Raw genomic sequence first — 17,047 nt, forward strand, 5'->3', positions numbered from 1 at the left:
TGTTAATCACTTGGGCACACGTCATATTTTCGAAAAAATAAATTCTGAAATGATTATACCAAGTTTTAGAGCTTGTTGCTCTTCAGACTTCTATGAAGGAACTGAGAGAAAATTTACAAAGACGACATATACACACACTTACTCATCATACCCATGTATACTACAAGGTGCATTCAAGTTCTAAGGCCTCCGATTTTTTTTCTCCGGACTCGAAAGAGATAGAAACATGCACATTGCTTTAAAATGAGGCCGCGTCCATTATCAATACGTCCCAGAGATGGCAGCACCGTACGGCAGATGGAATTTTACTGCCAGCGGCGAGAATGAGAACTGTTTTAAATACTTAAAATGGCGACGTTTTCCTTACTTGAACAGCGTGCAATCATTCGTTTTCTGATTTTGCGTGATGTGAAACCAATTGAAATTCATTGACAGTTGAAGGAGACATGTGGTGATGGAGTTATCGATGTGTCGAAAGTGCGTTCTTGGGTGCGACAGTTTAATGAAGGCAGAACATCGTGTGACAACAAACCGAAACAACCTCGGGCTCGCACAAGCCGGTCTGACGACATGATCGAGAAAGTGAAGAGAATTGTTTTGGGGGATCGCCGAATGACTGTTGAACAGATTGCCTCCAGAGTTGGCATTTCTGTGGGTTCTGTGCACACAATCCTGCATGGCGACCTGAAAATGCGAAAAGTGTCATCCAGGTGGGTGCCACGAATGCTGACGGACGACCACATGGCTGCCCGTGTGGCATGTTGCCAAGCAATGTTGACGCGCAACGACAGCATGAATGGGAGTTTCTTTTCGTCGGTTGTGACAATGGATGAGACGTGGATGCCATTTTTCAATCCAAAAACAAAGAGCCAGTCAGCTCAATGGAAGCACACAGATTCACCGCCACCAAAAAAATTTTGGGTAACCGCCAGTGCTGAAAAAATGATGGTGTCCATGTTCTGGGACAGCGAGGGCGTAATCCTTACCCATTGCATTCCAAAGGGCACTACGGTAACAGGTGCATCCTACGAAAATGTTTTGAAGAACAAATTCCTTCCTGCACTGCAACAAAAACGTCCGGAAAGGGCTGCGCGTGTGCTGTTTCACCAAGACAACGCACCCGCACATCGAGCTAACGTTACGCAACAGTTTCTTCGTGATAACAACTTTGATGTGATTCCTCGTGCTCCCTACTCACCTGACCTGGCTCCTAGTGACTTTTGGCTTTTTCCAACAATGAAAGACACTCTCCGTGGCCGCACATTCACCAGCCGTGCTGGTATTGCCTCAGCGATTTTCCAGTGGTCAAAACAGACTCCTAAAGAAACCTTCGCCGCTGCCATGGAATCATGGCGTCAGCGTTGTGAAATATGTGTACGTCTGCAGGGCGATTACGTCGAGAAGTAACACCAGTTTCATCGATTTCGGGTGAGTAGTTAATTAGAAAAAAAATCAGAGGCCTTAGAGCTTGAATACACCTCGTAATATGCATCAACCCCCCCCCCCCCCTCCCGCCTTCCTCCCCCTAGTCCCGAGATGTTAACGCCTAGAAGAGAAGAAAGATAGATTAGAGGGGACAGAAAAGAACAGTGCGTTGGAGAATTAGGACAGAAGAAAACAGTCATAATGTATAATAGGATTTGTTTGAGGGCAGATACTTGTCTCTGGAATTCATGGAGACTAATCTCAGTTGGGAGGATCCAAGTGCCCTGGGTGGTGTAGCAAGCACTCAGGTCCATTATGTCATGCTGTAGAGTGTGTTTGGCAACTGGCCACCGGGTATCCCATTCATGTGCTCCACCAGTTCAGTGCATGTCATACCTATCTCAAACTCTGTGCAGTGGACACAGGTCAGTTTAAAACAATGTCAAAGGCAGAGCAGCTTGCAGAACTAAGTATTTTCAACAATTTCTTTATTATCCTGTAGGTACTGTAGTCTTAAGTAAGGAACAATAAAAATTGACTGTAGCTTTTTATTTGCTACAGATGATTCAGAAGGTCCATCAATGTTAAAACCAATATCAAGCTTTGATTTCTCATCTGATGAGAATTTTGGAAGTGCAGGAACAGAGTTGTTTGATGGAGATGCGTTTGTGCTGTTCTGGGATATTCGTACATCTAAATTACTTGGTGGTTACTGGGAGTCACATACAGATGATATAACTCAGGTAAAATGGACATTAATAATTGCATATGCTAGCAATAGTTTTAATCTGTTGCAGTTTTACTTTGTATCTTAAATGTTGAGCTGACTGAGATATGTACCTCTAAACTCTCAGTCTTTCTTTTGAAGTGACTTAGAAATGAAATTACACAATTAACTTATTAATGAAAGAATTTTTGCTTCACCATTGGTATCATTACTTTGTACTAAAATAACAGGAACTCCACAAAATTGGTTTTTGACATACAATATACATAGATATGTGAAACAGATTCTAATTACATGCAGTTTTTGTTACACTTTCATTCATTTAATTGCTGAAGTAAATGAGGAGCAATAGTAAATAGAATGGGACCATAAGATTAAGGGGAGAGGCAAATGAGGGATATTTTTTTGGCTCACTTAATCAAAACACACACACATTAATCAGCAAAGGCAACAGGGACTTGACATTCATCATTGCAGCTCAGTGTACTAAAATGAGGGAATATTTATGTTGCACAGCTCTTAATAGCCTTGTTTTTGCCCAGGGCTGTAGGAAAAGTGTAATCAGCTTGTATTTGTCTTGTTGGCATGTAGCATTTGTAACATATACCTGATCCTTATGTCTTATTGTTGTAATGTAATTGTAAACTGTTGAAGCTGCATTGGTAAAGTACCGGAACTTCAAGTGCTGATAGAAAGCACCGAAGCTGAAATCGTTATAGGTACAGAAAGCTGGCTGAAGCCAGAGATAAATTCTGCCAAAATTTTTACAAAGGCACAGACGGTGTTTAGAAAGGATAGATTGCATGCAACCGGTGGTGGCGTGTTCGTCGCTGTTAGTAGTAGTTTATCCTGTAGTGAAGTAGAAGTGGATAGTTCCTGTGAATTATTATGGGTGGAAGTTACACTCAACAACCAAGCTAGGTTAATAGTTGGCTCCTTTTACCGACCTCCCGACTCAGCAGCATTAGTGGCAGAACAACTGAGAGAAAATTTGGAATACATTTCACATAAATTTTCTCAGCATGTTATAGTCTTAGGTGGAGATTTCAGTTTACCAGATATAGACTGGGACACTCAGATGTTTAGGACAGGTGGTAGGGACAGAGCATCGAGTGACATTATACTGAGTGCACTATCCGAAAACTACCTCGAGCAATTAAACAGAGAACCGACTCATGGAGATAACATCTTGGACCTACTGATAACAAACAGACCCGAACTTTTCGACTCTGTATGTGCAGAACAGGCCGTTGCAGCATGCCTGAATATGGAAGTTAATAGGAATATAAAAAAAGGGAGGAAGGTTTATCTGTTTAGCAAGAGTAATAGAAGGCAGATTTCAGACTACCTAACAGATCAAAATGAAAATTTCTGTTCCGACACTGACAATGTTGACTGTTTATGGAAAAAGTTCAAGGCAATCGTAAAATGCGTTTTAGACAGGTACGTGCCGAGTAAAACTGTGAGGGATGGGAAAAACCTACCGTGGTTCAACAACAAAGTTGGGAAACTACTGCGAAAGCAAAGAGAGCTTCACTCCAAGTTTAAACGCAACCAAAACCTCTCAGTCAAACAGAAGCTAAACAATGTCAAAGTTAGCGTAAGGAGGGCTATGCATGAAGGTTCAGTGAGTTCGAAAGTAAAATTCTATGTTCCGACTTGACAGAAAATCCTAGGAAGTTCTGGTCTTACGTTAAATCAGTAGGTGGCTCGAAACAGCATATCCAGACATTTCGGGATGATGAAGGCATTGAAACAGAGGATGACACGCGTAAAGATGAAATACTAAACACCTTTTCCAGAGCTGTTTCACAGAGGAAGACTGCACTGCAGTTCCTTCTCTAAATCCTCGCACAAATGAAAAAATGGCTGACATCGAAATAAGTGTCAAAGGAATAGAAAAGCAACTGGAATCACTCAACAGAGGAAAGTCCACTGGACCTGACGGGATACCAATTCGATTCTACACAGAGTACGCGAAAGAACTTGCCCCCCTTCTATGAGCCGTGTACCGCAAGTCTCTAGAGGAACGGAAGGTTCCAAATGATTGGGAAAGAGCGCAGGTAATCCCAGTCTTCAAGAAGGGTCGTCGAGCAGATGCGGAAAACTATAGACCTATATCTCTGACATCGATCTGTTGTAGAATTTTAGAACATGTTTTTTGCTCGCGTATCATGTCGTTTTTGAAACCCAGAATCTACTCTGTAGGAATCAACATGGATTCCAGAAACAGCGATCGTATGAGACCCAACTTGCTTTATTTGTTCATGAGACCCAGAAAATATTATATACAGGCTCCCAGGTAGATGCTATTTTCCTTGGCTTCCGGAAGGCGTTCGATACAGTTCCGTACTGTCGCCTGATAAACAAAGTAAGAGCCTATGGAATATCAGACCAGCTGTGTGGCTGGATTGAAGAGTTTTTAGCAAACAGAACACAGCATGTTGTTATCAATGGAGAGACGTCTACAGACGCTAAGGTAACCTCTGGCGTGCCACAGGGGAGTGTTATGGGACCATTGCTTTTCACAATATATATAAATGACCTAGTAGATAGTGTCGGAAGTTCCATGCGCCTTTTCGCGGATGATGCTGAAGAATGTTTGATAGCATTTAAGATTATGATAATAGAAAGTTCTGAGCAGAATAAAAATAATGGAAGCAGTAGATGTAACTTCTCACCTTATAGTTGAGACAATGAGTCATCAATAGGTAGTTAAACAAGACAGAAAGAAGGACTCCATCTGAAATCTAAGCAGTGTTTTCTGATTTGTTTATGTGCCTATTGACCATTCAACAATTTGGCTGTACAGAGCGTTGTTACTTTTACTCCTTCCATTATCTAGGATTGTTTTTGTCATTAATCCATTTTTTGCTCGTGGTCAGCAAGTTGTGGCATATAAAACATATTTCCCTGTAGATGATTGCTGTGTTTGTGGATTCTATAGTATTCCTGACATGTAGAAGCCAAGTAAAATGCTCTCTGGTTTCGAGCTGCATCAAGTGATTTATGTTCCATGAGCTTAAGACCAAGTGCTCACTGCCATTGTCAAGTGATTGACTGCTGGTATGCCCTTATATGCTGTAGCTGCCAGCTGTGACGCTACTGGACAATTGTTGGATCCCACATCACACAGAGCTGCAGACCATCATTTCCATTAAGGATATTATTGATGATTTTTATTTTGATGGCTTCTTAAGTTACACAATTCCTTTGAGCATTTGTATGAGTAGCAGCAGAAGTTTCATCAAATCTGATCTGGTGACCATTCTCCAGACTGTGCTGAGCTAAAGTGAACTTTTTGGGATAGTAAAGATGACAAACTCTCTCATGCTACTTCCTCCATTGTTCTACAGTGCACACTGATTATCCGGTGTCAAGGAACGGCAATGCATAGTCTTTTCCAACTTCTCTAGTAAATTAGATGTTATGTTAATGCTGTTGAGATGCTCCAAGAATGTGCCAAGTTTTTCACATTTGTGGGGTCAAATGATGAATGTGCGATCAGTATATTGCAAGAAACAACTAGGCTTTAAGGGGCTGTGTCTAAGGCAATATCCTGGAAATTCTCCATGAAGAGGTTTGCAACAACTGGACCTAACGAGCTTCCCATCACAATGTTGTCAGTTTGATCCTAAAATCAGCTGTTGTGCAGAAAATAAGATGATTTCATCATGTGCCTAAATAGCTCAGCCCTGTCAGTTTTAAAAAGCTAGAACACTAGGTCCAAAGAGTTTTTTATCAGCACATTTGTAAACAGTGCTACTACATCAAAACTGACTATAATATCATCCTCACTGATAACACCCTCAACAGAGACAGTGGTCTGCAACACAGCACAGCATGGAACCTGGCCATCGCATGGTTGGAGCGGAGTTAACATATGCCCATATTTGATGATACGATATGCACCAGTGACATCATAGCTAGCAGTTAGAGTAAGAGTTTATAAGGACATATCAGCAGTCCATCAACATTCATTCACTTGAGAGTGACCAGGCAGTGATTGGCCAAAAGCTTGTGGCATTGTAACCACTAGAAGAGCCTAAAAAGCCAAGAACAATTAAAAAAACTTCCTGGCAGATTAAAATTGTGTGCCAGACTGAGACTCAAACTCGGGACCTTTGCCTTTAGCAGGCAAGTGCTCTACCAACTGAGCTACCCAAGCACGACTCATGCCCTGTCCTCACAGCTTTACTTCTGCCAGTACCTACCGTATTTACTCGAATCTAAGCCGCACTTTTTTTCTGGTTTTTGTAATCCGAAAAACCGCCTGCGGCTTAGAATCGAGTGCAAAGTAAGCGGAAGTTCTGAAAAATGTTGGTAGGTGCCGCCACAACTAACTTCTGCCGTCGAATATATGTAGCGATTCACATGCATGCTTTTCAGGCACAGAGATAAATACTGGCGCCAAAACCTCTGCGTCAGTAAATAAATAAAAAAAAAAAAAAACGATGGAAGACGAAATTTTTTCTCCGCCCCGAGTTTCGACCACTGCATTTTCATACATTATCCAACGAAGTAAATACAAATTCCGTATTGTTAGTCTTCGAATGTAGCAACATTTCAATGTACTGTACTACGAAAATCCGACTGGCAAGACTGTTTGGGATGTTTGTCAATATGGCCAACTCTACGTTCTGAATTTTTCTACTTATGAGAAGAGATGGTTACTAATAGGAACTTTTATGAATTGTGAATCACATGCAGTATTCTCTTCACCATAAGAATAATACGTATATAAACATTTTGCCATGTATTCTTTCGTGTTTGCTGCTATCTCATTTAAATCCTGTCCGCTTAATAAACTACGAAACTAGAGTGAGACAACAGCAAACGCCGAAGAATATACATATCATTTCATGTTTATATTCGTATTATTCTTATGCCTAATAGTGATAGTCAGAAATGAAGCACGTCAATTGACTAGATTTTTAAATCTAAGATGACTAATTTCTGTGCAGAATGTTATGTACTAAAGAGACGTCTGCAAAGATTTTCAAACAGAAAAATTTTCGCTAAACTCTCGTTCAGAACATCTTCTATCATACGCAGTCTATTATTTGGTTCTTGTTGGTCGTCAAAGAAAGCAGCAGTGTTAGTAACAACAAATAGCAGTCTCTTGCCATTGTTTCGCTAATGAGACGATTTCTCTCTTTTTCTTTTTTTAATTGTAAGCGGCGGTAGTGCGCAGAAAAGCAAGCCACGCCGCGAGCGGCGACAGGCCGTAAACACTGATTATCAGAATGCGACAAACAGTGCATGACACAGTACAGTAATGCATTTTCAGCTTAGAGTGACGTAAACACCTATAACAAAGAGAACGGCACTTATAAGATCAAAGAAAAATAAGCAATCGATCCAAACCAGACGAAGCACGTGAAAAAGGAAGGGTACCCGTATAATTATGGACGGAGCGCCTGACGCATAGCTATGGCTACCTGGTAAAGCCTAACTGCTTAGCTTACTACGCGAACCAAACTACTGTAGCTGTATCGTCATTCATTCGACCTAAATTGTGTCTCATATTACAATGGACCAACTTTGTTTCGATTTGAAGGTGCGGCCTAAAACTTTACTCTCCCCTTGAATTTCGAGTCTCATATTTCAGGTGCGGCTTAGATTCGGGAAAATTTTTTTTCCTTGATTTCGAGTCTCATTTTTCAGGTGCGGCTTAGATTCGAGTAAATACGGTAATCTCCCACCTTACAAATGAGGAGACAAAGAAATCTCGGAAGTAAAGCTGTGAGGGCAGGGCGTGATTCGTGCTTGGGTAGCTCAATCGGTAGAGCAATTGCCCAAGAAATCCAAAGGTCCCGAGTTCTAGTCTCAGTCCAGCACACAGTTTTAATCTTCCATGAAGTTTCATATCAGTGCACACTCCACTGCAGAATGAAAATTTCATCCTCGTTCCAAGAACATTTAGTCAGTGTTATCGCCATAAGACTCGGCATTCTTACAATAGAGATTCTACTTTGGAAATTCTGACTGAGGTGATTGCTGTTGAGTGGCAATGAAAACTGTGTCTACCTCTGCACTCCATAAGTCACCATAAAGTGTTTACATAGAAATTTGCAAAATACTTTTCTGTTCATGTTCAGTTCAAGCAAATGTAAGTAGCTTTGGAGCTCTAATTTTTTGTAAACTTTTATCCTTATTTTGGTGCTTTTCATCCAGATCATGTTATATTATATTATGTTGTATTGTAGAAAAAATGTCTTACAAGGAGTAATGCAAAATTATCTATTTGTATTAATACTATACCCCCATGAACCAAGAACCTTGCCAAAGTGGGATGGTTTGCATACCTCAACGACACAGATAGCTGTACCGTAGGTGCAGATACAATGGAGGAGAATCTGTGGAAAAGCAAGAGTAACCCATGGGCCTTAAAGAGGGGCAGCAATCTTTTCAATAATTGCAGGGCCAACAATGTGGATGATTGACTGATCTTACCTTGCAAAATTATGCAGCAAGGCTTTGCTGTGCTGATATCGCGAACATTTGTAAGGAGAAACTACAGCTATGATTTTTTTCTCCTAAGGGCAAGCAGCTCTACTGTGTCTTAATGTTAATAGTATTCTCGTGGGTAAGATACGGTGTAGGTAAAATAATCCTCCATTCGAATCTCTGGACAGAGACTACTCAGGAAGATGTCATTACCAGGAAAGACCGACCTGGTATTCTATGGGTAAGAGTGTGGAATGAGAGATCTTTTAATCGGGTTAGATGTGTTAGAGAATTTAAGAAGAGAAATGAATAGATTGAAGTTAGATATAGTTGGAATTAGTGAACTTAGTGGCAGGAAGAACAGGACTTCTGGGCAGGTGGAGTACAGGATTCTCTATACAAAATCGTATAGCACATATGCAGGAGTAGGCCTAATAATGAGTACAAAAATAGGAATGTGGATAAGCTGCTATGAATAGCACACTGAATGCATTATTATAACGAACACCTACCATAGTAGTACAGTTTTATATGCCAACTAGCTTCACATAAGATGAAGGCATTGAAGGAAATTATTAAGATATAAAGGAGATGAAAATTTAATTGTTATGGCTGAATGAAATTCAGTAATGGGTGAAGGATGAGAATTAAAAATAGTAGGAGAACTTGGACTGGGGAAAAGGAATCAGTGAGGAAGCCACATAGTTGAATTTTGCACAGAGCATCATCACAAACACTTGGTTAAAAATAAATAAATGTTGTGGGAAAGATCTGGGGACATTAGAAGGTTTCGAATTTATTATGTGGTGGTAAGACAGAATTTGAAACCAGGTTTTAAACTTTAATACACTTTCAGGGGAAGATGTGAAATGTGGCCATAATCTTTTGCCTGTGAATTACAGATTAGATGGGACTTGTATAATTTGAAGGAACCAGATGTTGTTGAGAATTTCAGAGGGAGCACAAGGCAATGTTGGGCTGAAATCGGATAGGAATATAAGAGAAGGTGAATGGATAGCTCTGTAGGCAATGCAGAATGGGATCACATAAGTAAAAAGACAAAGCCTAGTGGAACTTTCTGGATAACTCTGGAGATGTTGGATTTAATTGATGAAAAAAAGAAAAAGAAAATAAAAAGATTGTCAGGAAGTGCAAAATGACACAGTAGAGGAGCTAGACGAGAAATGCAAGAATGTAGAAGCACGCCTAACTAGAGGAAATTAAGGAGACCATTGGAAGCAACTGTGTGAAATCCAGAGCTCAGATACCAAACAATTACTAATCAGATAAAGCTGAAATGTCTGTATAAGAGGGAAAAAAACTAAGTAAATTATTATAGAAAGAGAAGCGGAAGTAGATGAATATGAGATGGGAGATATGATACTGTGAAAAGAATTTGACAGTGCAATGTAAGATCCAAGTGGAAACAAGACTTGTGGATATTCCCTCAGAATTATTATTGAGATCCTTGGGAGAGCCAGTCATGTCAGAATTATTTCATATGGTGTGCAAGATGTATGGGACAGGCAAAATACCCTCAGACTTCAGGAAGAATGTAATAATTACAATTCGTAAGAAGGCAGGTGCTGTGAATACTACTGAACCATCAGTCAAATAAGTCATTTTTGCAAAATACCGACATGAATTATTTACAGAAGAATGGAAATACTGGTAGAGGCCAGCCTTGGGGGAGATCACTTTGTGTTTCGGACAAATGTAGTAACACGAGGCAATATTGTTCAGACAAATTATCTTATAAGATAGATTAAAGAAAGGCAAACCTATGTTTATAGAATTTGTAGATTTAGACAAAGCTTTTGACCCTGTAAAGTGGACTACGCTCTTTGAAATATTGAAGGTATGAAGGAGCGAAAAGTTATTTACAATTTGTACAGAAACCAGACTGCAGTTGAGGAGAGAGTGAGACAGGGTTGTACTCAGACGTAAAGAAATGAATTAGGTTTGCCTTCTAAAATTGTATGACCTCAAAGGAATAAAAACATAAAGATGATTGAACTTTAAACTTTTGTTGTAGAATCCTGCTCTTAAAGGAAAGAGTGAAATAAAAAGGAAGTTTTCAAAGATAGTGAAAAGTAAATTATGTGTTGGAGAGAAGACATTCCCATTTGCTAGTTGATAGAACAAACACACACACACACACACACACACACACACACACATGCGCGCGTGCGAAAATGTTGTAAGTCCATAGAAACTTGTACTGAAAAGAGTATTTCAGTATGTTTGTTCTGCGAACATGTACTATCAGTTGCTTGTGTCCAAGCATTATGTGGGAGACAGTAATTACAGGGCTATTACAAATGATTGAAGCGATTTCATAAATTCACTGTAGGTCCATTCATTGACATATGGTCACGACACACTACAGATACGTAGAAAAACTTATAAAGTTTTGTTCGGCTGAAGCCGCACTTCAGGTTTCTGCCGCCAGAGCGCTAGAGAGGGCAGTGAGACAAAATGGCGACAGGAGCCGAGAAAGCTATGTCGTGCTTGAAATGCACTCACATCAGTCAGTCATAACAGTGCAACGACACTTCAGGACGAAGTTCAACAAAGATCCACCAACTGCTAACTCCCTTCGGCGATGGTATGCGCAGTTTAAAGCTTCTGGATGCCTCTGTAAGGGGAAGTCAGCGGGTCGGCCTGCAGTGAGCGAAGAAACGGTTGAACGCATGCGGGCAAGTTTCACGCTTAGCCCGCGGAAGTCGACGAATAAAGCAAGCAGGGAGCTAAACGTACCACAGCCGACGGTTTGGAAAATCTTACAGAAAAAGCTAAAGCAGAAGCCTTACCGTTTACAATTGCTACAAGCCCTGACACCCGATGACAAAGTCAAACGCTTTGAATTTTCGGCGCGGCGCGGTGAAGTGAACAGACACAATGTGCGAATCTGGGCAGTAGAGAATCCTCACGCATTCGTGCAGCAAATTCGCAATTCACCAAAAGTTAACGTGTTTTGTGCAATCTCACGGTTTAAAGTTTACGGCCCCTTTTTCTTCTGCGAAAAAAACGTTACAGGACACGTGTATCTGGACATGCTGGAAAATTGGCTCATGCCACAACTGGAGACCGACAGCGCCGACTTCATCTTTCAACAGGATGGTGCTCCACCGCACTTCCATCATGATGTTCGGCATTTCTTAAACAGGAGATTGGAAAACCGATGGATCGGTTGTGGTGGAGATCATGATCAGCAATTCATGTCATGGCCTCCACGCTCTCCCGACTTAACCCCAGGCGATTTCTTTCTGTGGGGTTATGTGAAAGATTCAGTGTTTAAACCTCCTCTACCAAGAAACGTGCCAGAACTGGGAGCTCGCATCAACGATGCTTTCGAACTCATTGATGGGGACATGCTGCGCCGAGTGTGGGAGGAACTTGATTATCGGCTTGATGTCTGCTGAATCACTAAAGTGGCACATATCGAACATTTGTGAATGCCTAAAAAAACTTTTTTAGTTTTTGTATGTGTGTGCAAAGCATTGTGAAAATATCTCAAATAATAAAGTTATTGTAGAGCCGTGAAATCGCTTCAATCAGTTGTAATAACCCTGTATATATTTCTAAAAAATTTGTATGGGGGGAAGAGGGAGGGCAATGTACACTGTGTTTGAAGTACTTCTTAATCATCAAGTGTATGTTCGGGTGATGCCAAACATTGAGTACGTAACAAAGCTCAAATAGTATTGACAGAAGATAGCTTCTGTGTACATACTTTGGTGTTAAAGTTTATTCATTAGACAAAAATCAGTCAAAAGACTCCATAATCAAACCTCACAATAAAAGGGATTTCAAGTTGAATGTTTCTTGCCACATATTGTAACAGACTGAGTTAAGGTTAAAAAGAAAAGAGTTTATTGAATATGTTCTTATATTGGAGAGTCACAGTACTCAAACCGTAATAAAACTGTTGGTTCCAGGGGCTAATTAAGCTGTTGATGCAGTGGAATTACAAAAGGAATACTCCACAAGCGGAGCTATGGTGCATATGTATTTTTTTATGGCATAACCAAACAAAATTGCACCACATAGATACACAACTAAGAAAAAAGTATAAATATCACAAATATCAGAGAACAACAGACTCAACTTTGGCAACTTCAAGTGTCATGATCATAGCTCTTTCAAAGTCCTCTGTAGTAAACAAGCCTGGAAATAAATAACACTGCAAGAAATTGGCTGAGCTCAACTTTGCCCCACATTTGCAGAACATTGGTTCTGCAATGACACCCCATCTTGGGAAACTAATGGTGCTCCTTGTGACATGACAGTGGAGTTGGCTGAGTGACTTCCAAGGTGTTCATTCATATGCATGGCCAAAAGAGTGACCTCTTTCAGATATCATATGTACAGGTACTGGCTTCTGGTGTTCCACATTTGTGTTTTTGTATGGTGTGGTTGTGCTAAGAGTTAGTCAGTTGTCTTGAGGAAACTGTTTTTGGACTTCAGTTGTGGATGTGCTTACTAGCAGTTAAATAGAAGATGAGCTTCTGATGTTGTTGCTTAAATCTTATCTTTTGTGGCTGCATATCATTCAGTGTCAGGAAGTGCGATTCCAGCAAGAAATTATATCTTTTCCAGAGTAGTAATTTGTAGACAGCCTGTAAGGATGCAACACATCTTGTTAACAGCCACATCCACAGCTTTGCTGTGGTGGGATCTGTAGCATATAGGGTATGCATTTTCATGTGTAGAGTAGTACATTGGTAGTGCGGAAGTCCTCACAGGCTGTGCCTGTCAAATTACACAACATTATTTATGACAGCCAGTTTCAGTTTGATGTTCTGTCAAGGTGCAGCCTGGTGTAAGCCCTAGGTATTGCGGAGTTGAACTGTTTTGTGTTCAGTTTGAGTTGGTTATTTTCATAGTGTGTAGAAACAGTGCATTGGACTGTTTACAGTTTCTCCTCTACTGTCCCAATTTGCTTGCCTCATTCAGAAATTAGATGGTTGTCAGCATAAATGAAACTTCAATCCTTTCAAGAATAGGCTGATAATCTTTATAGACATTAAACACACTTCTTTGAGGCAAGCCATTTTCTTGTTTCTTCCATCTGCTTCTTTAGCCTCAAAATGACATTAAAAAAATTTGATTTAGAAAGAGATTCCCGATAATGCAGCTTAATAAATAGTCTTTTGTGCTGCTATAGACCTTTTCTAATAATGTATAATGGTGCACAATACTATTAGATGCCGTGAGATCTATGAAGACAGCTCATGTGCTATGGTTTCTTTCATATCTGTCTTGTATATGTTGGGATCAGGACTGGGTCAATTTTTTGCATCAGTTTTTGCAATATTAGCCTCTACAAAACCTTGTAAAGGTGACATAGCTGGAAAATTACCTGGTAGCTTTTTGGGTTGCTGTGATCTTCACCAGTTTTTGATATGGCCATTACCGTAGCTCATAATATAACTAAGGATGGGTCTGTCTTTTTACAAGTACACGAAAGTTTTATTTTATTTTAACATCCAAACATTTTTCACCACAGTTGTGGCATCCTCAGTGGATTTTTTTTCTTTTCCTTTTTCTGAAATATGCTACATCAGATTTTGTTGTTATTTAAGTTATATGTGCACATTACCATTGTGTGTGCACATTTACATTGTGTGTTTTCTGTGGCTGCAAACTGAAGTCAGCCACAGGTCTAAATCAGTACACCATATTACTTGCAAACATGAAGGACATCAGAAAATTGTCTGCATGGAATTTTTGTTTACAATCCAATCTTTAAAATGTTTGGTCAGGCGAAACTCATGGCATATACACATTTCTGGCCTTACCATTATAGTTTTTGGCTAGTCCTGAACTGTGATAAGTTTGTTTCTACATGCCAAACATGTTTTGTGTAGGTGAGCTGAATCTGCAGACATCAGTAAAAGATTTGTGAAGCTTAGGTATGGTGAACAATTTATTTATGAATTATGTTTAGTATTTTGACAGCGTTTATTTAAGTTTTTCTCCTGCTTGTGTGTGAATACTGTGTCTTGCAATGCTTTTGTGGCTAGGAATCATCTTTCACTGCAAAAATTTCTGATGCACGCTTGGCAGTAATTTGTTTACTGTTTTGCTTGAGTTTGATATCTGCGAACCTTGAATCTGTTACTTTTTTTTTCATTGTGTGTGTGTGTGTGTGTGTGTGTGTGTGTGTGTGTGTGTGTGTGTGTGAGTGAGTGAGTGAATGCGCACACGCACCTGCGTGCGTGCATTCGTTCAGTTTATTTTGTGTTCCGATAATTTTTTGAGAGTATTGAATAGTGTTTTGTAACAGTACTGTTTGGTCATGGATAACTTTTCTGCCCTTTGTGATCACTTTTTTTGTTGTGGTAATTTTCATGTTTTGCAAAAAAATTGGTACAGATCCCAATGAACAAAGAGAGCTACACACAAGAACTAAACATAATCATGCAAACTGCCGCAGAAAAGGTTACAAAATAAACACTGTTGACAAACTAAACCATAAAATAAAAACACAGCTGATGCAGAACACACACAACAGTATCACAATATAACATACTACCAACAACCACACAACAGAGAACACACACACACACACACACACACACACACACACACACAGAGCACACACTGTGAAGAAATCACAAACAGCAAGAAAACATGACACAACCTAACATTTGACACAGAACAACACAAAGAATAGGAAACATAATGAGAAAACAAGGTATACATGTGGCATATAAAACAAAGAACACTGTGCAGAAAAGATTAAACACACCCAAAACCACCATCAATAAATTCAACAAAGCAGGTATATACCAGCTAACATGCAATGACTGTGATTCAGTATGCACTGGACACATATGAAGAAATTTGAGGATTAGTTACTCATAACATTTAAGGGCACTGAGAAGTGACAGCACACATTCCATATTTGCAGACCACCTCATCAAAAACAACTGCCACCCCAGCGGCACAGAAAATGAACTCCAAATCCTAAAACAGAGTAACCAATCTGTACCAAGTTTTAGCAACATAAGAAAATTCCCACATACGAAAAAGCTATTACACAGGGCAAAAAAGTAACCAATGACCAAACAGTACTATGTTAGCACTCTAAATGAATTGTCGGACAACACAAAGTAAACTAAGTGCATGCATGTGTTGAAAGAAGGTTGTATATGTGGAAGAGGCCTGGAGACACTGGGAGGTTTCAGTTAGATTGTATAATGGTAAGACAGAGATTTAGGAACCAGGTTTTAAATTGTAAGACATTCCCAGGAAGAGATGTGGACTCTGACCACAATTTATTGGTTATGAACTGTAGATTAACACTGAAGAAACTGAAAAAAGGTAGGAATTTAAGGAGATGGGACATGGATAAACTGAAAGAGCCAGGGGCTGTAAAGAGTTTCATTGAGAGCATTAGGGAACGATTGACAAGAACAGGGGAAAGAAATACAATAGAATAGAATAGGTAGCTTTGAGGGATGAAATAGGGAAGGCAGCAGATGGTTAAATATGTGAAAGACAAGGGCCAGTAGAAATCCTTGGGTAACAGAAGAGATGTTGAATATAATTGATTGAAAGAAGACTATATAAAAATGCAGTAAATGAAGCAGGCAAAATGGAATACAAACATCCCAGAAATGAGATCGACAGGAAATGTAAAATGGCTAAGCAGGGATGGCTAGAGGACTAATATAAGGATGTAGAAGCATATATCACTAGGGGTAAAATGGATACTGCTTACAGGAAAATTAAAGAGACCTTTGGAGAAAAGAATGAATATCAAGACCTCAGATGAAAAGCCAGTCCTAAGCAAAGAAGAGAAAGCCTAAAGGTGAAAGGAATATATAGAGAGTCTATACAAGGGTGGTGTACTTGATGGCAGTATTATGGAAGTGGAAGAGGCTGTAGGATGAAGATGAAATGGGAGATACACTACCACGTGAAGAATTTGACAGAGCACTGAAAGTTGAAACAAGGCCCTGGGAGTAGACAATATTCCATTAGAACTACTGATAGTGTTGGGTGAGCCAGCCATGACAAAACAATTCCATCTGATGAGCAAGATGTATGAGATAGATGAAGTACCTTCAGACTTCAAGAAGAGTATAATAATTCCAATCTGAAACAAAGCAGGTGTTGACAGGTTTGAAAATACCAAACTATCAATTTAATAAGTCATGGTTGCAAAATACTAACATGAATACAGACGAATGGAAAATCTGGTAGAAGCCGACCTCGTAGAAGATCAGTTTGGATTTTGGATTCTGTAGAAATGTTGAAACATGCTAGGCGATACTGATCCTATGACTTATCTTAGAAGATTGGGTAAGGAAAGGCAAATCTATGTTTCTAGCATTGTAAGCTTAGAAAAAGCTTTTGACAATGTTGACTGGAATACTCTCTTTCAAATTCTGAAATTGGCAGGTGTAAAATACAGGGAGCGAAAGGCTATTT

At 39.7% G+C, this 17,047-nt stretch overlaps 1 protein-coding gene across 3 annotated transcripts in view; it reads left to right on the forward strand.

Moving 5' to 3' along the window:
* The window catches only part of LOC126088551 (WD repeat-containing protein 89), a 235,217-nt gene that overhangs the window by 75,002 nt on the left and 143,168 nt on the right, over positions 1–17,047 (forward strand). For all 3 annotated transcript variants that reach the window (XM_049906731.1, XM_049906732.1, XM_049906730.1), the window contains one exon: positions 1,987–2,168. In XM_049906731.1, coding sequence (XP_049762688.1) covers positions 1,987–2,168 — 182 coding nt within the window. The remainder of the gene's footprint in view (positions 1–1,986; positions 2,169–17,047) is intronic.

The sequence above is a fragment of the Schistocerca cancellata genome, chromosome 6, assembly GCF_023864275.1.
Source record: "Schistocerca cancellata isolate TAMUIC-IGC-003103 chromosome 6, iqSchCanc2.1, whole genome shotgun sequence".
NCBI lineage: Eukaryota > Metazoa > Arthropoda > Insecta > Orthoptera > Acrididae > Schistocerca > Schistocerca cancellata.